Genomic DNA, 26,854 nt, shown 5'->3' with positions numbered 1-26,854 from the left:
TGACAGAATGTAAGGTGGGTCTTAGCCAAGGGTGGTTTACTTGGTGTCATGACCAGGTGCTGCGATGTTTATTGGAAGACAAGCACAGCATGACCAACAGGTTGCCACCAGTGCCAGCAAGATATGACACATTATTATTATTATTATTATTATTATTATTATTATTTATTTCTTAGCTGACGCCATTATCCAGGGCGACTTACAATTGTTACAAGATATCACATTATTTTTACATACAATTACCCATTTATACAGTTGGGTTTTTTTACTGGAGCAATCTAGGTAAAGTACCTTGCTCAAGGGTACAGCAGCAGTGTCCCCACCGGGGATTGAACCCACGACCCTCCGGTCAAGAGTCCAGATCCCTAACCGCTACTCCACACTGCTGCCCCACATGAAGAACAACATTCCTCCATTCAGGGGAGCAACCTCCAAGAAAAGGTATTAAAACCAAAACTTGTCTAGCACAACTGGAAGCAGCTAGAGACTGGAAAATGCTGTGAGATGTTGGACAAAGGCTTATTTTCCCACCTGAGATTGCCACCACTAACCTTTGACCTGATATTGTCTTGTGGTCTAGATCAGCACGCCTTGGTCACCTGGTAGAGTTAACAGTGCCATGGGAGGATGCTGTGGATGAGGCGTACAAAAGGAAGAAACTTAGGTATGCTCAACTAGCTGCTGAAGTGGAACAGCAAGGATGGAGAGTCCAGGTTTACCTAGTGGAGGTGGGTTGTCGAGGATTTGTGGTACACTCCACAACCTGGTTTCTCAGAGACATCGGATTCAGTGGTCAAGAGTTGCGACACTTAATGAAGAACTTATCTGAAGCAGCAGAAAGGCGCAGAAAGCAGAAAGATTCTGGTTGGGGACCTCAAGCACAGTAGAAAAAAAAAAACATTGATGCAAAGGAAGGTAAGTAAGCTGGGCTTAGCAGGACGCCAGAATCACTATCAGGCCCTCTAGGAGGCCGCACAGTGGTGGATCCCTGGAGCCAGCATTGCAGCCGTTGTGTGTGCTGATGCATCAGGGTGGCAAAATAGGCTGATCCCTGGAGCCAGCATTACACTTTAGCCATCAACACTATCAGATAGAAGGAAATGTAGATGGATCACATTAGTTTACAGTAAAAGAAGCTTTGTCTTTGTTGGCACTTATCTTGGTGAGAGCTGAATCTAATATCAGCATGAAGTTTTAACACCTACTCTCATGTAATGGAACTCTAGTTCAGGCTGGGGTCGGGTCAGGCAGGGTTAGTGTGTTATCAGTGAGTGGATTATGGCGTTTTTAAAAACCACTCGCCATGCACCATAGGTTCTTTGAGAAATGACCTCTCTTAATATTGTCTCACAAACCCACTTATTTGTCTTGTGCAAATGCTGCGTGGCCGGGCTTTACTAAGTACCCACCGGTTATAGTTAATTTCCAACGCAAATAATAACCAGTAACGCAGATGGATCACATTAGTTTACAGTTAAAGAAGCTATGTCTTAGTTGGTGCTTATCTTGGTAAGAGCTGAGTCCAATGTCAGCATGAAGTTTTAACACCTACTCTCATGTAATGGAAATCTAATACCTAAAAATCTGTACTGGTATCTCAAATAAGAGGTGTTAAACACATTCTGTCATTTACACAACAGAAAAATCACTGATCTAATCACACTAATTGCTAGTTCACAAAAATCCAGAATAATTTATAGATCCTTTAACTAAATGCATGTACAGTGCCTATAGAAAGACTACACACCCTTGAACCTTTTTCTCATTTTGTTGTGTCAGTGCCTCAGAGTTTCATGCATTTAAATGAGGATTTTTTCCACTTATCTACACACCATACTACACACTGTTAAGGGGAAAAAAGTTTTTATTGAGAAAAAAATTATATATTAAAAATACAAAACTGAACGATATAATTGGATAAGTCTTCACCCCCCTGAGTTAATACTTGGTGGAAGCACCTTTGGCAGCTATTACAGCTGTGAGTCTGTTGGGATAGGTCTCTACTAACTTTGCACACCTAATTTGGCAATATTTGACCATTCTTCTTTACAAAACTGTTCAAGCTCTGTCAAGTTCCTTGGGGAGCGTTGATGGACAGCAATCTTCAAGTCATGCCACAAATTTTCGATTGGATTTAGGTCGGGGCTCTGACTGGGCCACTCAAGGACATTTAGCTTTTTGTTCCTTAGCCACTCCAGTGTAGCTTTGGCTGTGTGCTTTGGGTCGTTGTTATGCTGAAAGGTTAACTTCCGTCCCAGTTTCAGCTTTCTTGCAGAGGGCAGCAGGTTTTCCTCAAGGACTTCTCTGTATGTTGCTCCATTCATTTTCCCTTCTATCCTGACAAGTGCCCCAGTCCCTGCCGATGAGAAACATCCCCATAACATGATGCTGCCACCACCATGCTTCACAGTAGGGATGATGTTCTTTGGGTGATGCACTGTGTTGGGTTTGTGCCAAACATAATGCTTTGCATTTAGGCCAAAAAGTTCTATTTTAGTTTCGTCAGACCACAAAACTTTTTGCCACATGGCTACAGAATCTCCTGAGTTTTTTTTTGCGTACTTCAAACGGGATTCAAGGTGGGCTTTCTTGAGTAATGGCTTCCTTCTTGCCACCCTACCATACAGGACAGATTGCTTGTGGAGTGCTTGGGATATTGTTGTCACATTCACACTTTGACCAGTCTTGGCCATAAAAGCCTGTAGCTCATGCAAAGTTGCCATTGGCCTCTTGGTAGCCTCTCTGATCAGTTTCGTTCTTGCTCAGTCATCTAGTTTGGAGGGACGGCCTGATCTAGACAGGGTCTTGGTGGTGCCATACACCTTCCACTTCTTAATAATCGTCTTGACCATGCTCCAAGGGATATTCAAGGCCTTTGATATTTTTTAGACCCATCCCGATCTGTGCCTTTCAACAACTTTGTCTCTGAGTTCTTTTGAAAGCGCCGTGGTGCTTATAGTTGAGTCTTTGCTTTGAAATGCACTACCCAGCAGAGGGAACCTACAGGAACTGCTAAATTTATCCTGAAATCATGTGAATCACTACAATTTAACACAGGTGGCGGCCACTTAACTTGGTGTGTGATTTTGAAGGGGGGTGGACACTTATCCAACCAAGCTATTTCAGTTTTTATTTTTAATTATTTACAAATTTCTAGAATATTTTTTTCACTTGGAAGTTGTGGGGTAGGATGTGTAGATAAATGAAAAAAAAAAAAACTATTTTAATGAATTTTAATTCCAGACTATAAGGCAACAAAAGGTGAACATTTTGAAAAGGGGTGTAGATTTTCTATAGGCACTGTATAAATGAGACTAAAATATCATGCAACTTCATCTATGCAACTTCATCGAGAACTACTGTTAGTTGTTGACCCAAGGGTTAGGAACTGCTGAGGCAGAGTATATAAAGTAGAAACTTCTCTACAATAGTGGTTGTCTGACTATTTTGTATGGTAATAAGAAACCTTTCTAGATAGATGCAAAAAGCCATGCAATATCTGAACCAATTTAAGATCCAATTCAACCATTTTACACAATGTTAGATTGGTAAAGGTACAATCTAGTCTGGAAATGAAGCTATATGTACCTGTATTATCTTATTTTATATATATATATATATATATATATATATATATATATATATATATATATATATTATATTCAATGATTGCATACAGTCATATGGCAACTGTCACAACATTCAGTCCCTTTGTTCTTGCTTATATGGCTTGTATTTTTCCTTGCTACCTTCATTGCACACCAGTGCATTGTGTGTTATCAAGATAGCATTAGACACACTTATACTCTAGAGAAAGATCCTTTCTTATTTATGACTTTTCCTTTTTAGGTTACAGAAAATAATAATCTTTTAAATTAATGTTGTGTAGCTTTGCTTTATTGCATATTATAATTAAATACATTACAAACAGTGGGAAGTAGGACAACTTAAATTCATAACATGCTCAACAGTATCAATATTGAAATAAATACATTTTAACACAAAAAACCTTAATTTATTTGTGTTTTTATAACTGAAGCCATAAGAGTAAGCACTCGATGTGTTGCACTTTTTTGAAACACAAAATCATGTTTGACATTTATGACAGCCCAGGCTGTGACTGTAATGAACAGGTTATTGCTCAAAAAAGGTGCCATAAACCTTGTTTGCAGTGATTTGTTATCTTGACACATGAACCTTCAGTTTTATGCCTACAGTTTTCGATACTTGCCAGTACTTGCCGTACTTGCCATTACAGCTTCTAATAAATTACATTTACTATATTGGTAAATTAAAAATATTGTTTATACTGTACACTAACAATGTTCAGTTTCAACTTGATTTAATCAAAATATTGTAAAAAAGTAGTCAAAGTAATAAAAGGGCAATTTAGAATTCATATGTTAGAGGCTTACCTTTTATCTCAAGATAACGGTAGGTTAACTAGTTTTGTTTTACACAACATCAATTCGCATAAACCTATAAAATGTGATTGCTTATTGCACAATTTACTCAACATTTTAACTGTAAAGGGCATCATCTACAGTTTTGAATAAAACATTAACAGCATAGCCATAAAAGTCAGTGAGGTATTGTGTTGCAATTTTTAAATAATTTTAGTATTTTCACTCCAACATAGGTCATTTTACATTACAAATGCTATTTTCTAGAGGAATACAATTCTGAAAACACTGTATTGTAAGTTCTAATAAAACTGTGTAAAAATAAGAAATCTGCCTACATTTACATATCCCTGCCAGGACTATGAGAACTTGCAGGATTACTATAAATTATTTTTAGATAAGATATTAAGATAAAATAAGTAACACACACAAAATATAAATTTGAAGAACAATTTTAACCCAAACTGCTGGGGAGAGGTTACTCTCCACATCTGAGGTTCAACGTCAGCTTTACTGGATTACCCTTTGCAACTAAAGTATTAACAAGAAACAAAAAAAAAATATTATTATTTGTATTATTTTACAAATAAATCATGTTGTTTACTAGCATGGGCATGGTAAAACTGTTCTACCACCACAAATCATCTCCTCTGCTACTTCTGGTACTTGCCCTCTCTCTGCTTTTTAAGCGTAACATTTCCATGATACTCTGTGCATAAATGTCTCTCAGATTTAAGTTGACAATAGCATCTGTGGGGAAATTCTTGGTAAGCTTTCTAAGTGTTTCACGGTTCCGTAGCGCAGCCTCCTTCATCTTTAATGTAAAGTAACAGGCAGAAAACCTGTCATTGATGATTGCAATTGGCAGAGATAAGAGGAGAATGCCAGACAAGATGCACAGACAGGCCACTATCTTGCCTACTGCGGTGTCAGGTCTTATATCCCCATAGCCAACTGTTGTCATAGAAGTGGTAGCCCACCACCATGCACAGGGGACACTTGTAAAGTATGTGTCAGGTATGTTGTGTTCAACAGCATATTCTATGTTGGAGAAAATGGAAATTCCCACGGAAAGGAAAAGTAGGAGCAAGCCGACTTCTTCATAACACAGGGTGATAGTCATACCTAGGGATTTAAGGCCTGAAAGAAAAAGGAAAGCATCAATTACACAACATTTAAGTATACTTTTTTCTTTCTTCTATCTCCTGAACAACAATTCAAGGACACATTAAGATTCAAAGGTATTGTTTTAAAATTTGGTCTATGGCTTACATTCAAATAAACAGGTTTTACCACTATCTGAAGAAGCAGCTTAGAATAATTATGCAAATGTTTACAAATCACAATGTGGATGATAAATCTGTTGATTTTTTTTTTTTTTTTACTGTTTCACAAATGTTAAAGGACAACAGCAATGTGTTATTAGAAGGGTGGCATGTCAGCAGTGTTTGAAGTGCTTTAAGAACTGACAGCCCCTCATAATAAGTATCTATATTTAAGCATACCGGTTAATTAGATTTTGGTGTTTTTTCAGGATTTGTTCATTATATAAACATAACTATTTTATGCAGTACAAGATTGCTTTGCTAAAACAATCAGTCTGAAATATGAAAAACGTATTTCCTGGGCTAATCATTTTTACTATCAGCTCAAATTACAAATTTGCAAAGGTACCTCTGTTACTCCAAGCACACACTATTGCCACACTTGCTATGCTTACCTGTCCCAGATCTGTATACACATGAGGTATACAAATGTACAGTAACGAAGAACACCATAATGAACCCATTAGTTATACAGTACTACAGCTGTCAAATATGCCAAGCCTTACACTACAATGATAGGAATCACAAATGTTGAACTTGTCAACTTCTGCCGTATCCATTTTAAATGTATGTAATTGTAGTTCACCAAGCAATTTTACACAGTAAATCCCACTTGGTAGTTAAAGAGACTAATATCTAGATGCAATTTACCACTCAGTGTGTGTATATACTGTATTATTTGCAGAAGAGGGCTAACATATTAATATTGTATAATAATGGACTCAATTGGTACAGAACTGAAGCTTAGAGATTAGCAGAATAAGAAAAAAAAAACATTGCCCAAATTGGTTCTTTCTACTTAATAATAAAAAAAATGGTTATTTTTCATAACACTTATTGATGCCAAGAAATGTAGCATATTTCTTTTGGAGTAAATATGGTAACTATCCACCGTATGAGATTTCATATTAACAGCCTGTCAATTTGTTCTGTCATTATGGGGTTTTCTTTCCACTAATAACACTGTGTAACAATTTTTTTTTTTTTTTGTTCCTGGGTAGTAAGTGTTATTTCCTAATTGCTTATGCCTCAAAAGTATAGAAAATGGCTATTATTCCCCACAAACTTTGCTTTTGTGAATAGGACAGTGATATTTTGAAATTTACCTATTTTCCAGAACATTCCAGATAGATTCAGTGCTGAGTAAACTTGGAGTACCTTCTAGAACTTTCCAGTAATATAAATAGTAGTATAAATACAGGGGCCTTAAGCCCACCAGTTCAGTTTAGTTCCAGCTGCCTAAGTGGATACATATCTGCATTTTTCTGAGATGGCATCAAGAGGCTGCAAGCATCCGGCAGACGCATTTTGAGACTTCAAAATGGTGGCATTCCTGATGGGTCTCCAAGGCGGTTTTACCAAGTTTCCCTGCTATCTTTGCCTTTGGGACAGCAGGGACACCAAGGCACACTACCACAGGCGGGACTGGCCACAGCGGACCGAGTTCTCTGTGGGGAGGAACAACGTCAAGTGGGAGCCACTGGTGGACACCCGGAAGGTGCTGATGCCACCGCTGCACATCAAATTGGGCCTTATGAAACAATTTGTCAGAGCTCTAGCTAAGGAGTCGGCAGCCTTCAAGTACCTTCAAGACTTCTTCCCTAAGCTGTCTGAGGCAAAGGTCAAAGCCGGTGTCTTCGTCGGACCACAGATAAAGAAGATCCTGGAGTGCAATGAATTCCCCAAGAAGCTCACTAGTAAGGAGAAAGCGGCTTGGAACAGCTTTGTCGCAGTGGTTCGGGGCTTCCTGGGCAATCACAAGGCTGAAAACTATGTGGAGCTGGTTGAGACTCTGGTGAAGAACTACGGCACAATGGGCTGTAGGATGTCCCTCAAAGTCCATATCCTTGATGCTCATCTTGATAAATTCAAGGAGAACATGGGAGCGTACTCGGAGGAGCAAGGCGAGCGCTTCCACCAGGATATACTGGACTTTGAACGCCGCTACCAAGGACAGTATAACGAGAACATGATGGGAGACTACATTTGGGGGCTGATTCGTGAAAGTGATTTACAGTATAATCGTAAATCTCGAAAAACTACTCACTTCTAAATCTTTTGTAGTCATTTTTGTATTACTTTAGTATAAATACATGTTAATTTGGATTCATATGTTGTTTTTTTCTGACTTTATGTGAACGAAAAGACACAAATTCGCCCATTTTCTCATTGGAAATAGGTAAATTTCAAAATATCACTGTCTGGTCACAAAAGCAAAGTTTGTGGGGAATAATAGCCATTTTCTATACTTTTGAGGCATAAGCAATTAGGAAATAACACTTACTACCCAGGAACAAAAATTGTGTTACATAGTGTAATACTATTTTCAAGATATGTATTAACCAAGCAAGACTAATCTAGCGTACCTGTCCTATATTGCTTCATGAGGTATGTGTATGTGTCAATAAAAAAATCAACAGGGCCTGATGGAATCTGTCCAGGAGTCCTCATAGAAACTACAGAACAGATTTTTAAACCAATATGTTATATATTCAACAAATCTATAAATAATGGAGCCATCCAATTGGACTGAAAAATTGGCAATTTTGTTCCTATAAATTTGACCCTGGGAACTACAGACTTTTAAGTTTAACATCAATCCTATGTAAAATCATGGAATATAATAAGGACCAAAATGGAGGAATATTTATATAGTAACAACATTATAGGAGATAGGCAACATGGCTTTAGGAAGGGTAGATCTTGTTTAACTAATTTACTAGATTTCTTTCAGGAGGTGACTACTAGAGTGGACAAGGATAGTGCGTAAGACATCATCTACTTAGATTTTCAAAAAGCATTTGACAAAGTACTGCACAAAAGACTACATCTAAAGATTGAATCATTAGGAATAAATGGTAAAGTAGCAACAGGGATTCATAACGTTACAAGATAGAAAGCAGAGAGTTATAATTAGAGGCCAGGCATCAAACTGGAGTAACACAACAAGTGGGGTACTACAGGGATCAATATTGGGACCATTATTCTTGATTTACATAAACGACTTGGACCAAGACATAATTAGTAAACTATGCAAATCTGCATACAACACAAAACTGGGAGGGGTAGCCAACTCATAATCAACAACTTTACTAATAGAAAGAGATTTATACAAGATTCAAGGAATGGCAGATGAAATGTAATGTGAATAAATGCAAAGTCTTGCACATAGGGTGCAAAAACATTTGATGCAAGTACAGCATGAATAGCAACGAAATAGAGGAGGCTATGTATGAAAAGGACTTGGGGGTAGTAGTGGATGAATCTCTTAAGCCAGCTAGACAGTGCAGAGAAGCTATAAAAAAGGCAAATAGAAGGTTAGGTGATATAGCCAAGACAGCTGAATTCAAATCAAGAGTTGTATTAAAATTATACAATGCACTGGTACAACCACACCTAGAATACTGTGTCCATTTCTGGTCCCCATATCATAAGAAAGACAATGAGACAGTGGAGAGTGTACAGAGGAGAGCTACATGATTAATTCCAGGACTGAAGGGTATGTCATATGAAGATAGACTGAAAGAGCTGATCTGTATAGCCTAGAAAGGAGGAGAGCCAGACGCAACTTAATCTAGGTGTTTAAAATTGTCAAGGGGTTTAACAAAGTAACTGTTGAGAATGATTTTTCACAGGTCACAAAGAACAGAATCAGAGGCCATGGGTGGAAGCTGAAGGTCATATTCAGAACCAAGGGGACAAGCAGCTTTTTCAAGGAAAGGGTGGTGAACCATTGGAACAGGCTGCTGGACAGAGTTGTTGAAGCAGAGACTATTGGATCCTTAAGAATAGACTGGATGCTGTCATGAACAATACTGTATAACCCTCTTTGTGACCATAATAAGACCTTTAGCTAGCCACCTGGAGGAAGGGTGGTCCGTTAGCCACGGATTCCCAGAGGTTTCTTTTCCCCTACTAACTGGTTTGGGTTTTTGGGTTTTTTTTCCTCTCGAGTGCTAACGGACCATGCTTGCACATAAGCGAGCAAGCACAGGTGGGCCGAATGACCTTTTCTCATTCTAGAATTTCTTATGTGAACTATTTCAGAGGGAGCCAAAGAAGGATTGGGTGATGTACTACTTACTGTACATGAGCATCTTGATATCTGATGAGTTGTGACTAATTTCCTGTTAAAATTCATTCCTTTCCACAATCAGTAAAAACTAGCACAGAATTTAAATAGCACAAAATAAATTCTTTAAAATTAGAAATGGTAGTTTTTGTGAACAAAACAAAGCATTCTCATGGCATAATCACAGTGGAATGTCGTATCAGGCTGAATGGTGTATAAGCATGAAGCAAAGTGGATATGTGAAAAAGATTTATAGGGTAATGTAACTTTTTTAAGAGGATCATAGAATACAGCAGTGTACCAAAACTACTGTCTGACAGATGTGTGTATCATTAATATGGCCAAAGATTAACCATGTGGAACTGTTTACTTGACACTACCTCTCATGGATATTAACTAAGTACACCTGTGTAGCCAACATTTTTTAAAAAATAACTTACTACAGAGCAGATACTCAATATGGCAGCCATATAATATCAGATGTCAATGGTATGGTCCTCAGCATATCTAGCAGGGAGGGTTTATAAAACCCTGCAAACACAAAGTCACTACCTAGATCGGTTTCAGAGATGACCTTTGTTTATTTTATTTTAAGTATATTTTTAAACGCAAATGTTCTCTGGTAGGTACCACCTTGGCTTTCATTTTGCAGGCTGTAGCTTCCCCCACTAGCAGTAAACTCTGTGCTGGGAAAAACAATGAACTAAGAACCCCCTACAATGCAATGAATACAACTTTACCTAAATGAACATTTTACACAAAAATTGAAGTAGTACATGTTTAGCGTCAGTATTAGTCACTGATAATGGCTTTCCAATTGGCTATCATTTTGTACATGTGAATGTTCTGAATAGAAGTGACTTAATCAGTTTTATAAAGTAAAGTTGCCAAATGCCATTACTGGCACTGAAGGATTCTTTTACCCACCATTTTACTGCTGCAATCACTTATGCCTAAATAAACTGTCATACTAAATAAATAAGGGTCAGTATTATCCTCTATATGTGCAGAGTTTACGGCAACCAAGGAAACGCAATTCGATACTTTATAGTATATGCCTAACCTCTGTGTTCAATTTAAACAGCCTTAGCATTAGACCGCAGCCTGACACAACAGTAATATAGAAAAAATAATGTTTCTGACATGACGTCCATTATATTACACACTGATTTACTGCAAAACATATTGAGATCATACTTAACATTCTATTTCTTATGAAAAGTATAACAGTATTAGTATAGCAATTAATACTCTTCTGTTGCCTGGAGCAGTTGGAAATGATCTATATATAATATATACAAAAACAGCCCTGATATCTGGTTACTATCAACTCTGTTTTCATAACACTGATGAACTCTGACAAAAGAGATGGAACACAGGACATCCTATTTGGGATGTTTCATTGTATAAAGCTCTGATGTTATCACAGTTGCTCCATCTACTTCCAAACTAAATACTTATATAAACATGTATTAAAGCATCTGCATCATGCTTTAATGGTTTAATGCCACATGGCTACTCTAGAAACTTTATATAAACACAAAGGTCTCAGTTAAAGGCCAAGTCACATTGGTTTTAAAAATGAATTTTACCAATAATGACCAAGGCACAGAACAATTCCTGTGGATTAATGACTGGTTAAGCTGAATTACCAATTAAAAGGTAAGCCTTACCGACACAGTTCTATAAATATATAAATAGTGTCATTTTACATATAGTACTATAAGACAACTATTTATTTTAGTATTACAATACAAGAAAACACATATTATTTGCATGTGTGTATATATATTATATGTATATGTATATATGTTTGGGCGGGGGCATATATACATATACATATAATATATACACACGCACGCAAATACGTGTTTAGCATTTAAAAGTAAACAAACCTGTGGAATGTCTTCCCAGTTTCAGCATTCTCAGTGCTCTCATCAGCCTCAGGATCTGAACAACCCTTCCTACATTTTCCAGTTCTGAGGAGCCTCCATGGAAATTCTCAACCAGAACAGTAACATAAAAAGGTAAGATAGCAAGAAGATCTATTATGTTGATCACACGTTTACTGAACTTGCATTTGTCCTTCACACATATGAATCTCAATACCAACTCCCCAGTAAACCATGTTATACAAATATATTCCAATGCATTCAAGAAAGGGGGCTCTAGTGTGCTCAAATCCAGTGAAATAAGAGACATGTTTGCAATGGAAATGAGCACAAAAACTATAGATAATGTACCAAAAGTTTTTGCAGCCTTTGAAGAGTCTGGTTTCTCCATAACCTCCCAAAGCTTCTGCCGCAGCATTTCACAGATTACTCCAGAAAAGTCCTCGTCTTCATTCTCCATTGGTTCTGAATCTTTCTGTACATTCAGAGTTTCACTCATTTCCTTTCTTCTGTAATATTTTTCTCTACAACAGGAGTCAATGCTAAGCTCATCAATGCCCCAGTATTCAATCTCTTGCAGGAATGAAATTGCACAAAGCTCCTCCATTACATGTAAACGTCCTGTCTTATAATAGTTCATGATGTATTTAAAGGTCTGCGAATTTCTGTCAAAAAAAAATTCGTTGTCCACAAAGTTAGCATCATCACAAAGGTCCAATACAGCTTCCCGTGCTGACAGTGCTAGCTTACCAAGGCGTGTTTCAGGATAGGATGCCAGCATTTCTTGAGTTAGCACATACCTGCTACCTCCCACATTTATAATAAAACAATCTAAAGGGTTTTCATCTAGGTGCTGTTCACTACAGAAGACACTTGATTCCAGGGACAAAATGGAGGCACTGTTAGCATAGTATTTAGCAGGGCTAGAATAAAAGCTGGTTGAATTCATGGTGCATATTTTGTGGAAACTTTTACACTGGTACCTGTCAAAAGAAAATACAGAAATGTTAATTCTTTGTAAGGTTTGGCAGGTCATGAATTTCAAATCAGAATGTGTGTGTATATATATATATATATATATATATATATATATATATATATATATATATATATATATATGGATATACACTGTGCCTTGCAAAAGTATTCAGACCCCTGACCAATTCTCTCATATTACTGAATTACAAACGGTACATTGAAATTTCGTTCTGTTTGATATTTTATTTCATAACACTGAAACTCAAAATCAATTATTGTAAGGTGACACTGGTTTTATGTTGGGAAATATTTTTAAGAAAAATAAAAACTGAAATATCTTGCTTGCATAAGTATTCAACCCCTGTGCTGTGGAAGCTCCCAGTTTACACCGATGAAAGAAATTGCCCTAACAAGGACACAATTACCTTACCATTGGCCTCCACCTGTGAACCATTAAAGTTGCTGTCACATTTTCTGGATAAAAACCCCACTGTTGAAGGATCATTGGTCAGGCTGTGAATCTGAAGGAAAATGAAGACCAAAGAGCATTCTACAGAAGTTAGAGATAAACTAATACAAATGCATAGTTTAGGGAAAGGGTATAAAATAATATGCAAGTGTTTGGATATCCCAGTGAGCACAGTTGGATCAATAATCAGGAAGTGGAAGCTGCATCACACCACCCAGGCACTGCCAAGAAAAGGCTGTCCCTCAAAACTCAGCGCTCAATCAAGAAGGAGACTTGTGAGAGAAGCCACAGAGAGGCCAACAATCACTTTGAAGGAGCTACAGAGTTCAGTGGCCAAGATAGAGCTTTTTGGCCAAAACTCAAAACACTATGTGTGGCGCAAACCTAACACTGCCCATGCCTCAAGACACACCATCCCTACAGTGAAGTATGGTGGTGGCAGCGTCATGCTGTGGGGATGCCTCTTATCAGCAGCGACTGGGCATCTTGTTAAAATTGAAGGAAGAATGGATGGAGCAAAATACAGGGAAATACGGCAAGGGAACCTGCTTCAGTCCACTAAAAAACTGAAGCTTGGGAGGAAATTCACCTTTCAGCAGGACAATGATCCCAAGCACAAGGCCAAAGCAACATTGGAGTGGCTCAAGAACAAAAAGGTGAATGTCCTACAGTGGCCCAGTCAAAGACCTGATCGCAAACCCATTGAGAATCTGTGGCACTATTTGAAAATTGCGGTCCACAAGCGTCGTCCAACCAACCTGAACAACCTGGAGCAAATCTGCCAAGAAGAATGGGCCAAAATCACTCCGACACTGTGTGCAAAGCTGGTACATACTTACCCCAAAATACTTAAAGCTGTTATTGCAGCGAAAGGTGGCTCTACCAAATATTAATGTGTGGGGGTTGAATACTTATGCAAGCAAGATATCTCAGTTTTTTTATTTTTCTTAAAAATATTTCCCAACATAAAACCAATGTCACCTTATAATAATTGATTTCAAGTTTCAGTGTTTTAAAATAAAATATCAAACAGAACAAAATTTCAATGTACCATTTGTAATTCAATAATATGAGAGAATTGGTCAGGGGTCTGAATACTTTTGCAAGGCACTGTATATATATATTTTATTGGAACACATTATATACAGTGGCCCTAAAGTGCAAAACAAAAACAAAAATAAAGTAGTGTCTTCTAAAAGCAGTATGCCTTTTTTTTTTTTACAAAGCGTTCATGTTAGTAGAGTGCATTATTTGTATAATACGTGCATCTTTCTAAATGCATGCCAAGAAAAATGAGTGCCTTCCAAAACATAGGAGAGAAACACTAATTTAATTCCGACGTGATTTATGCATGTTTCCTTTGCATGATAGTTTTTTTTTTAATACAGAGAGGATACTGAATGATCGCTCGTGGTATATGGTTTTTATTCCCCTTAGGAGGATGTCCTTACATAAACCACTCGCCCTTTTCGGGGATCGTGATTTACTGAGATACCCTCCTGCGTCGACTAAAAACCATATACCATGACTTGATACTGGATGTAGAGTACTGGTGACGGACTGGGACTAAAAATCGCCCCTGGCATTTTAAAGTGCACCAGCCCACGTTGAGGCTGTGACGATACTTAGTAAGAATAAAATGCGGGATTTGCATTCTGGCAGAAGTACACTGAAGACACTGCTTAATAGTGCATATGAAACACTTAAATAAGCTAAATTAATTTAAATATGGTACAGTTTGCAGGTACATGCTACGTAAAAACAGAATTTGATTTCTATTTTCCCAGGACAATTGGCAGCTTTAACTTAAATAATATACATAATAAGAAATTTGTGTACTTCTCTCACGTGATTTTTAAGAACATATTTTGTGGTAGAAAGTTATAATCCTTATGCAGCTGTATTTTCTTTATAATGCAGTAGCAATATTACAAACTTGGCAAAACCGAACATGCAAAGCAATTGTTTTGTTTAGCACTGGGACAAATACGCAGCTTCAATTAAAATGTATTTTCTATTCACGTCACAGAATTTATAAATGACAGTATAGAAACTACCATGCAAATGAAACCACTGCATTAATGAGGTGCGGAATGAATAAAAACACGCATTACTATACTTTCTTCAAATTAGTGTTCAAACTATTGTGGCGCTCTCAGTTAATGCAGGCAGGCGCATCACACAGGGCGAGGCAATGTACGCTACACTATTTTCTTGTTGGGATCAGCTGTTTGCACAAAATCTCACCTGGAGTTTATGCTGCGTAATCTGACCTAGAGTTTATGCACATATGCGATTGTTTTAAATGTGGCGTTCTATAAGTTATGAATTTACTTTAAAAGTTTGATCTGACATCATAGTTAGCGACAGTACAGTAAACACTGTCTCTCGCAGTGCTTGGTGCGTATACGATCAAGAACGCCCGCCCTTGCCCATTATTGCTTAGTGCCAATTGGTTGAAACACTAAATGCCAGCACCCGCACGGCAATACAATTGGCTGAACAGTTGCTCCTCTCTCCTCTTGTGGGCATGTAGTCTCCATGGTTACCACAGTACACAAGCTTGGTTAAGCCCCGTGCCTGAGGCCCCAGATCTGTATTGTTGTCTCTTGAAGCGCTGAGTAAAAATATTTGAAATCTTTATACATATACTGTACTGCACTGACAATGAGTGAGATAAGCTTAGGAGTGAGTGTGAGTGTAAGAAAGCATGCTAATGTGTGAGTCTCACGCCCAATGCGGGAGACTTGACATGTCTATGAACATACAGATGAACTTACTTTCTACCTTCACTACTACTGTTCTATCTTTTTCTCTTCTTTCTACTAACTTTGTTTCATGAAATAAATGACTACCCTCAAACAATAAGCAGTTATTAACGTATAGCTCCGTCTACTGGCCAAGGCAAAATAATAATATTAAAGAGGACCTATGGATCAGCCTACTGCTGGCTCTCCTCAAGATCGGCACTCACATTAGATGCTAAATCACCTAATTCTGCAAATTGTTGATCAGTAACATGAATAGCTGCCAAAGGATGAGGAATATCATTTAATAACATTTAATTACACCACGATCACGATTCCCAGGTTGAAGCTGATGACGATGGTCGAGAAGGGCCGGGAAGACTAAACAAATCAGTTATTTGAACACATTTTTGTGCTTCAGCTTCTAGAATCTTCTGCTTTTTTTCTCATTTTTTTGTTTATTTGATTTATCCATCTTTCTAACAGGGAGTGAAGACCTACTAATTTTGACATCTTTGCTTTTTTTTTTCTAATATGTCAACACATGATGACCCAACATTCTGCACTGATTGGCTCAGGATTAGGGAGAAGCCACGCATGAGTGTGTGTGTGTATCACGGTGTTTTTTAAATAAAGTTGCTGAGAGGGAAGCCCCTCAATATGTATTTAATTGCATTATTTTAGGTGAGTTCATAATGTAGTAAGTCATTTTAAGTCTTTTCTATTTGATTAATCTATACAAATACAAAAGCATAAAAAAATAATAATAAATTACGTTTTTTTTTTTTCCCCCTCATTATCACCGGCCCACTAATGCACTAGCCTCTCTGGCATTTGCCAGAGCTGCCAGATGGCCAGTCCGGGCCTGTAGAGTACCATACCAAATGTTAAGCATGGTACTCTACATGCAGTATCTTAAGTTTAAATGCTTAGATTTTAAAGGTATAGGCCTACCAAGCACACTAAAAGCAAAATGAAGTGGGTACTTCAATATGTAACAAACATGTAACTTACCAATCGTAAGAATACACATTAGATACTGGTGCATATCATTTCACATCCACCTAATATTTACTCTTGTTAAAAGGTGGGTTAACAAACTGAAAAGATAGCTATCTGTTGAAAAGGTATGTTTACACTTGCCTGAGATGTAAGCTTTGCAGCTGTCCCTGAAGAAAAAAACAAAGCCATGTATCACCTGCATGCTTCTTTCCACACCACAAATGAGACTCAGGACACTCTAATGAGAAAATGTTTGCCATCAACATCAACAACTTCGATCTATTATTTAAACCCAGTTGGAAAATTTAGCACAACTGAAATACATAGTTGTTTTTCTATTGCATTTATTTTTCTTGTATGGTCAATTTTGGTGCTCTGAATGGTGATGGATTGGGACATTGGAAATCATTTCTACAATTTTTATTGACAATGCAGAAATTGGACCAGCAATGCGCCTGATAAGTGAATCAGCCAAAGAATAACTACCACCTTAATATTTCATATGGTGAAAATTGGTATAAATGTGACCAGAGAGATTTGGAATTGCGATACAAGTTTTAAAATTGTTAATTATTTAACAAATTTTCACTGTAAAACACATCTTATTTTACAGCATTTCACAGTCTAAAAATAGCCTTTAAGATATTCCATGTTTAAGCATATTATTTAAGCAACATTGTCACATACAAAATTGTTCATTTTCTCTAGATTTATTGCAACAAATGTTCCTAAATATTGAAATGTTTCCTTGAAAAACGGTAAATGCTAAATTGTAAAATATTTAATTTTACATCTACTTTAATCGGGGTTTGTGTAACCAGCCACAAATGTTTTAAACAACATGTGCACGATGTATTTTCCTAAAATGAGTTAATTACTGTTAAATCAGTGGAACTGGTAAACAACTAAAAATATACCGTCTTTTATATGTCTTTTTTGTTTCTAACTATAAACATTACGCTACAAAACAAACATTTGATCTTGAATCAAATGTATAGTTTCCTACTTGGAAAGACAATCTATAGTTTTTAAAGCAAGTTGTCAAATTGTCCATAAACAGGCATTTAACACTCAATGAATGCTGTTCAGATATATCCAAATTAACAAAATGCGTTATAGGTTTTATTAAAAATATAAAATAATCAACAGAGGAGGCTACCATATAAACTAAAATAAGGCAGTACGCAATACAGAAGAGGCGGTAGTTATGGGAGATTAAATCCAACGTGTTCTACTATTAAAAAGCTAATTTCTGTAACAATATTACAATCTGACTGTATATTTGTTTGGTGACAGAACTTTACATTGCACATACTGTACGCTTCATTCTTCTAAACTTTAGAACTATTCATTAAAACAAAAACAAAAAGACAAACAAAAACCTGTTAAAGTATCGATTACAACCTGTACTGTAAATGACGAATATCTATACGCCGTCGAGATGCTTCACTTGGTTAATCTGTCAATGAATTACAGCAAATAAAATAGACTCGCTTTTTTTTTTTTTTTTTTTTTTTTAAAGATTCTTGATAAACATAATACAATCTGCATATAAAACTTTAAAAAACCGAATAACATGCATATATATATATATATATATATATATATATATATATATATATATATATATATATATATATATATATATATATAAACCGAAAACACACTAAAACAGCACACACACCACAAATAAAATAAAATAAAAACTACAACTTACCTAAAGCTTGGTCACGGTTATGTAGCAGAATTGTTAGACGTTCATTATTTAATTTCAATTGTTCCTCTTTATAAGCAGTAAATAAAAGAAACTTTTCACAATCCTGAAAGTGGGATTTTAACGTCTACCTCCTCAGTGCAGAGCGATTATTAGGTGAAGAGTCCATCAGTTGCTGAGATCACATGGTACCACCCCTGCTGCTAGGCAACAAATTCGTGTTTCTAACACATCGAATTAAAATGCAGGGACACTAGTTTTTTAAGATCAAACAATATTCTCTCTTCGAAATCCACAGTGTACCGAAGCCTTATTCTGTTCACGAATAGTGCTCAATCTCTAACATAGTTCACTGAAGTTTTTATTTTATTTTTTACTGTTGTTTTTTTCTAATGAGTTTACAGGTATAGACAATATAAAAACAATGATACTGGTAAATCCTCCATCAGTGGACATGTGTAGTTTTTAATAAAATTAATGAAAACTGTTCCCAAGATATAGTCTTCTATTATTTGACTATTCAGGTTTCAGTGAGTACAATGAAAAATATTCACACTCTGACCTACATTCGCAATATGTGACATCCTTTGAAATGTAACAGAACCTTACCGGTTATCAAAAAACATCACTTAAAAAGTGGAAGCAGAGCACGTAACAGATGAGATGATCGGACACTTGGAATTTTAGCTGTTAAACACAAATCTTCTGGCTTATTATTATTATTATTATTATTATTATTATTATTATTATTATTGTTTCTCTAAATTATTTTATTAATACAGCATCCATTCATTAAAGCACTAAAAGTAATACAAGTTTCAGTTGCAACTACTGTACTGCTGCTATGACCAAAAATAGAGAATGTCCTTTCCAAAGGTAGCACCTCAAATGCCGTGGTACATTGTTCAAATGGAAGCAGATGTGTCTTTAGTGTTAAATGATGTTGTGGTTTTGACCACTGTAACAGGTCTGGTCCTTGTCACAAAATGTTGCTCATGGGCTCAATCAGTCATGGCACGTTTGTGTCAGAGCTGTGATTTCTGATGGTGGTTTTCTGCAAACAATTGTAGCTGAGGAACAATACCTGTTGCAAAGGCACCCACAAGCATATCCCTTGTGCAGTTACTGAGATACTTCTGCTTTAATAAAATTGTTGTGGAACAGTTGCACATAAATCTAGGTACAGTACATGTCTGCTTGTGGCAGCAGTGTGGAGTAGTGGTTAGGGCTCTGGACTCTTGACTGGAGGGTTGTGGGCTCAATCCCAGGTGGGGGACACCGCTGCTGTACCCTTGAGCAAGGTACTTTACCTAAATTACTCCAGTAAAAACCCAACTGTATAAATGGGTAATTGTATGTAAAAATAATGTGATATCTTATAACAATGTAAGTCACCCTGGATAAGGGTGTCGGCTAAGAAATTAATAATAATGTCTGAAATGTGTATGTGCTGTATTTAATGAGATTAACTGGCTTACTGTTATTTGCAAAGGAAAAAAAAACAAAAAAAAAACTAAGAACACTAACAGCTAGAAATTGTGGATAAGAAATGTAGTCTAACAGTGCCACCTAGCGGTTATTTGATGTGTTATTGTAGGGAGTTTTGGTCCTTAAATACCAATTAAGATATGTGAAATAGTTTAATCTAGTTAGCACTTTTAGTTACAAATTTCTCCCAAGCGAGTTCAAGATCACGAGGAAACAATTGCACAATAAAACACTGGTATATCTTTCATACATTTTATCAAAAGTTTGTAAACAAAATATGGTACAAAAGTAGAAAAGGTTCATATCAAAATAGCATCAATCAGCACATTTATCTCAGTAAGCAATAATGGTCTCAAGTGTAAATATTAACTATGTGTGAAAGTTATACACAAATTGTCTATAGTTTGTCTTTTCTGTTAGAACTAATTATATTCTTAAGTAAACATAATAACATAAATATGCAAGCAGAGTAATTTGAGTAAATATGAGTCAGAATATAAATTCATATAAATTCAGTGGATTCTAAATAACAGCATGTTACAAAATCCTAATTCATTCTATATAATATATCCTTTAATGAGAATCACAGCACAAACATTTTTTAACACCCATTCATCTGTTCTTTAAGGAAAATAAAATGCAGCACCTGTTATTCAAGTTCATAGATCACCTTGTAATTATTCTAGCTTTTAGCTTGTAATTTACTTTCATGGAAGATTAAAACTAGCCTTATACAGTTATATCTTATACAGTTATTAAATAACTAATGCACTAAAACAAACAAACTGCATCAACAAGAAGTCAGAGTATGTTAAATTCTGAATTAGCCTGGCTCATACCATTGTGGTCGTATTAAAAAAGAAATACATAAACTTTAAGGACTGCTTTAAGGAATGTTTTGTTAAGGGTTGTTTTGTAAAACCAGTTATGATAAATACAATCAAGTACACAATATCTTTTTTTGAGAAAGCAAATTCTTACATTTGTGGATAACATGATACTTTATATAAAGTAATAGTCACCCATAGTTTGTTATATTAGTACAGCACAATACCATATTATATTTTAATTTAATGATTCAGGTAAGCAGGTATATCCCTCTCTCTGATCACAATGCCTCAATGGTTTCCCACTTGTGTTGTCATATTCCTCCGGCAGACAAGGATCTATGAAAACGTGAGACTGTTATGCGGTTCCATCCCAAAATCTGGACCTGTGTCATACCTCTGATACAGCAGTGACAGTCTGCCTATGTGACATCACAGAACGACAACGAGACCTGTGATTCTCTGACTTGACCCCGATTCAGAGTGGGTGTTTATTAATTCTGTAGCAGTTTTATAATCTTTTAGAGAAAGATGGGGAAAGAATTACACAAAGAGCACAATCTACCATGAGAAACAGCATATTAAATGGGAGCTTGTGACACTATTCTAAGCTCAATTTAAACTGGTTTTAGAAACACAAAACAGTAAAATAACAGTATAAAAAAATTCTCACTCTACATTTATACCATTTATTCATACCATTGTTAGTGCATGCAGTAATGTAGGGAATACTGTACTACTGAAATTTAAAATGGTATTGCTCTAAATTGTCATGTTTGTACCAGCTGTACCCTAAATTAATTAATTGTGCCAATTAAGCTTCTAATAAGCACTTAATTGGTCCAATTAAGTGGAGTGTGGAGTAGTGGTTAGGGCTCTGGACTCTTGCCCAGAGGGCAGCAGTGTGGAGTAGTGGTTAGGGCTCTGGACTCTTGACCGAGGGTCGTGGGTTCAATCCCCGGTGGGGACACTGCTGCTGTACCCTTGAGCAAGGTACTTTACCTAGATTGCTCCAGTAAAAACCCAACTGTATAAATGGGTAATTGTATGTAAAAATAATGTGATATCTTGTAACCATTGTAAGTCGCCCTGGATAAGGGCGTCTGCTAAGAAATAAATAATAATAAAATGACAAAACATATGTATATATGTGATGGCTTGTGACCTAGATATACCTATGTGGAACCGACTACGTCAACTTATGTTTAAAGAAAATAAGGAATTCTATTTAATTGTTATAGATTATGCTAACTATTTATTTTTCAGCACCCAAGTTCGAGGCATCAAAAGTGGAGTACGGCACCCAGACCACACCAAGCCAACAAGGACACTAAGGTAAGTATACACCCATTTATGTTATTATGCTCAGACATAAAGACATGGCCAAGGTCCGCAAAGACAACCAATAAAATCACAAATTACAAGTTAAAATATCAGTCTATAAACTACAACTTAATATGTGTTTATCTTACTACTTTCTCTGGCCAGTTCATCAGTGAAGGATATGGCTCCAAACTCCTGCTCCCAGATTTAGAATGACCGATTTTCACCTTCCCCAATAGGAGGGGCACCACTCCACCTAGCTGCACATCCTAAGCAGCTCTCAATTGTAGGTATGCGTCTCTTTCCTCCCACACACATGCACGGCCCGATGCGATCAAGCCTAAAAGGGGAGGACGATCCAATTCAGTAGTTTTCTTAGACCAAAAAAACTGAAGCTTTTTATGCACTATGTGATAGCCTATTAAAGCACAGGTATGTGTTGACAAATCATTTGTTAGTTATTTTTTTTCCTAGATTTTTTTTACATTTTGAGTTTCCAAGTACAATATAATATTTCTTTTTATAGTTATACTTAGCAGCTTCTACAGATTTTGTGAAAATTGCACCTGATATTATGATGAAGCCTGATCATGTGTGGGGTTAAAAAATGTGTTGTCTGTGATGTACCATATTTTTCAGATGAATTCAGTAAACTCTTTAGAATCAGTTGGCCTTGCCCTGTATTTCATGTGATCCTGCAGGTGTTTGTTTCCAAGGTAACTGGGACACTATTCAGCATAGCTAACTGCCAGTGTACCTATCCACTTTATCAAGTTCCAAAAGGCATTTTAAATAGTGGAAAATTAGAATCATTATTCTGTCTTCCATTTTCCAAATTACATCATCCTTTTTGAGAATACCTCTGTCGTGCAGATCTGCTTGTATTACATTGTAGCAATGAGTTTCAGATATATGTGCTATGTTTACTAACAGCACTGCATTAGCAGTAAGGAAGGGGAAGAAGATAAATAAGTGAACTGGAATCACCAGTTGCTATAGAAAAGAAACAATCTCTCATGCAAAATGAAGTAAGTCCAGGCCAAATCAGAAAGTGAACCCTAATCATTTCTCATTATAAAAGATACATTTTGGAAAAAAAATAAATAACGAGGTAAAATCTGTCAAATGAAAAAACTAGAACACCATGACATTCAGACATACATATTCTTCCATAGATGTACAAATGTAATTGTTAAATACAGACAGAGGGATGAACACACATCATCACATCCCCAGAGAAATGCAAGACACGGCAGTCTGTTTCTCCTGCCCGCGATGCAGAGGATTGTACTAACCAGGCGCATCCTGAGCTCAAATCAGTGTTTTTTTTAATGGGAAAGGGGTGATGTCAACATGAATTGAGTAACCATTTCCACTGTTTTTACTGTGTTTTCCGGTGTTTATTGGCTATAGACCAATTTCATTTTTCTTGTATCGGGGGTGTTTTATCTGATTTTATTGATTATATTTTAAAATAAACATAATTTATGTTTTTTTTTTCAATCATATATTTCTTTTAGTTTTACTACATTCAAATCATCCTTGCCTCTAAACTATATTCAGGAAATATTGTATTAAATAAAACATGCTACATCCCTAATTGAACATGCATCTTGTTTGCCTTCATGCCTGTGCATGGGCATTTTTAAACTGCACCATGATGCACCACAATAACCTTTAATTAATTTATTTCTCACATCCCAATTGTATTGCAATAAAAAGCCTTACACTTCTTCCCCAGCTTCACCACTTGTTCCCTTCCGAAGGTATAATATTTCTAAGATATATGACTGAAGCTGTTAACAGTTTTAAATATGAAGGACCTTCGGCCATCATTACCTTCTACTCCCACAAGCATTTTGTTTTATGTCTGTGGGGAATCTATTCAGGGAACTGTTGGCAACAAGAAGGTCAATACCACTCTGGAACCTATTTGTGGTCCCCCCAAGGCTGAGGGTGTCCATGCATTTCAATGTCTTAATGATTTCTTACTCATGAAATATATACCAGGAGGTTTAAAGTTGCACTTACTTACAAACAACTTTGTTCCTGTTAATATTAACTTGTAGTTTAAAAAAAAAAAGTATATATATATATATATATATATATATATATATATATATATATATATATATATATATATATATATATATATATATATATATAAAATTATATGATGAATATTGGACCTGAATTTTGTTCAGTGATTATATACTACAAAAGTAAAAAAAAAGCAATTAAAAAAAATAAATACATAAAAAAATTGCAATATTTATATTTTGTGTCACAATACATTTTCAGATCAGCTATTATGGCATAATAGATAGTGACAAATTTGGTCTACTTAGCCTCTAATATGTCAACATTCGTGTATTATTAATACATATTTTGGTAAACGTTTCAGTGGTGGATAATTTCCCATGTAATTTAAATCTCAATTTAATTTGTCAAATAAAGTCTAATAATGTAAATAAGTTACATACCACTGCAAAAAAAATGAATGTTTTCTGCTGGTTATAAAATGATGTGGTTATATATTTAGGGGTGCACCCTCATGGTATGGCTATTTCCCTTACAAGGCTTAATCATATGTAACACACATATATTTATAATAAATAATAAATAAATAATTTGATCACTTTTTAAATAGTCTAATACTCAACCAGGGCATCCCACCTTCTCTTGTAACTAAACAATCGATATGTACATTTTAACATAGATCATAATTTTGCATTATCACTCAATGGTATATTTTTTCCATTGTACATCTGGTGAAAATACTGTATTTGCATATAATGGTGACAAATTAACATATAACCTGGTGGTAAAATGTGAAAATTCTGTTTCCAACCTGAGTAATATGTTGCCATTACTTGAAACAGAAATATGTTTGTATGATCCCATGTTAAAGTATCATTTACTTATTTTCTTGCTACATTCAAGCATATTAAGAAAGATATTATGGTATGATGTATTAAATGGTATTTTAATGCCATAGCAAAAAAGACAATGCCAGTAATCGGAATATCATAGTAAAGTGATATCAGAACTCTAAGGTGTCCTTAGCAGATAACATTGCATTAGTTGCTATACAAGAACACCCAGACTGGTTATATATGTTTTAGTATTGCAACCTTTTTGAAAGTGCCTGAGTGATGGGGAACTAGAGTGCTATTGTGTATCTGAACACAAGGTTCACCAACTGGATGACTGACAGACAAGAAAACTTGTTTTTGTGAACCACTGATAAGCGCAGTTACTGAAACTTACTGGCACAGTATGAGTGAGCAGAGCGCTGTATGTATTGTCCATAGGTGTGTAAAATATCACCAGCAGGAAAGTAACATTTCCATGTACTTGCCTGATAATTGGCCAAATTCTGATTCAACAACATTTTCAGGTGAAATTGTATCATGCAGACACCAAAATGGTGATATCTAAGGAGGCAGGGTCACTGGCAAATTCCCTGCCACTCTAGAAGTTAGTTCCTTTGATACTGTACCTGACTATCTTCTCTGAGACAGATGACATACCTTGAAGTCGAGGCTCATGACAGGTCAGGTGGCTCATTATAGTAAAGATAAGGGAAATCATGAATGTCAGGCTGCTGTACATAACAATGCTTTTCAACATGATTTGGTAGATTACATTTTTTTTTAAAATTATTATTATTATTTTTTATTATTATTATTTTTAATTTTTTTTTGGACTTACAAAAACAGCATGCCCTCCCTATAGTACTATTAATGAGTATGTTCGACTTTCTTCTGCTCCCTGCATATCGGTGGGTCCCTCCTATATCTTAACGTAACCAGAAGTTACTTAAGCCCCTTTCACACTGGCACTCCTACCCGGGTCCAGACCCAGGTCTTGACTACCTGGGTAACAATCCTGCGTAGTGTGAAACCAGGGATTTAGAAACATTTGCGCTAATCAACATTTGGGCCAACGGTTCAATCCAGAGAAGCTTGGATAGAAGTGTCCATAACAAGCTGCTTCCGGGGCATTGATACGCACATTGTGTACTTGCGTCTGTCACCCAGGTCAACCCTGCTTTATCAAAAGTGAAATCGCTGACCCAGGTAGAACATGCCAGTGTGAAAGGGGCTTTAGTTACAGATATACTGCCATTTTTGGAGGTTAAGCGCTAAACTGTGACGAGTGAGTCTCTTTAGAATTGGGTCTGATAATTATGTGTTCCTTTCCTTGACATTTCTCACCGATTATTCAGGTAACCATAAAAGAGGAGTCAATTTATGAGGCAAAGAAGAGCCGATCTCATATGAAAACGTAATAAATTGAGTGACCATTTTACAAAGAAGCTTTTTTGTGGATGAATTTCAGTATTAGTGAACTACATTGTGTAATAATATGGATCAGTTTTTTAAAAAGCCTGCTTCTAAGACGGCCAGTGAGGAATGTGAGCATGGAAGTCATGTCTCAAAAATATATTGAGCTGCAGTACATATGCTGAATCCATGACTAAAGGCCATTGCACACAGAATCCGAACATGCATCCGATTTTAACGTGCGTCTAAGAGACACGTATCAGAGAAAGAAGTGTGACAGGGCAAGATAACTCATTGATAGCTTCCCAACTTTTAGATATATTTA

The 26,854-nt window shown here is 36.2% G+C and overlaps 1 protein-coding gene across 1 annotated transcript; it reads right to left on the bottom strand.

Annotated features, from left to right (window-relative positions):
* Window positions 1-3,891: 3,891 nt before the first annotated feature.
* On the bottom strand, window positions 3,892-18,742 carry LOC117400782 (potassium voltage-gated channel subfamily V member 1-like). The gene is made up of 3 exons (XM_034001113.3): window positions 18,606-18,742; window positions 11,696-12,675; window positions 3,892-5,543 (listed from the first exon to the last, which is right to left on the bottom strand). The coding sequence occupies exons 2-3, from the start codon at window positions 12,639-12,641 to the stop codon at window positions 5,032-5,034; spliced, it is 1,458 nt and encodes a 485-aa protein (XP_033857004.3). The 5' UTR covers window positions 12,642-12,675; window positions 18,606-18,742; the 3' UTR covers window positions 3,892-5,031.
* Between the last annotated feature and the right edge of the window lie 8,112 nt (window positions 18,743-26,854).

The sequence above is a fragment of the Acipenser ruthenus genome, chromosome 4 (assembly GCF_902713425.1).
Source record: "Acipenser ruthenus chromosome 4, fAciRut3.2 maternal haplotype, whole genome shotgun sequence".
Taxonomy (NCBI): Eukaryota; Metazoa; Chordata; class Actinopteri; order Acipenseriformes; family Acipenseridae; genus Acipenser; species Acipenser ruthenus.
This window is presented reverse-complemented; position numbering and strand designations above follow the sequence as displayed.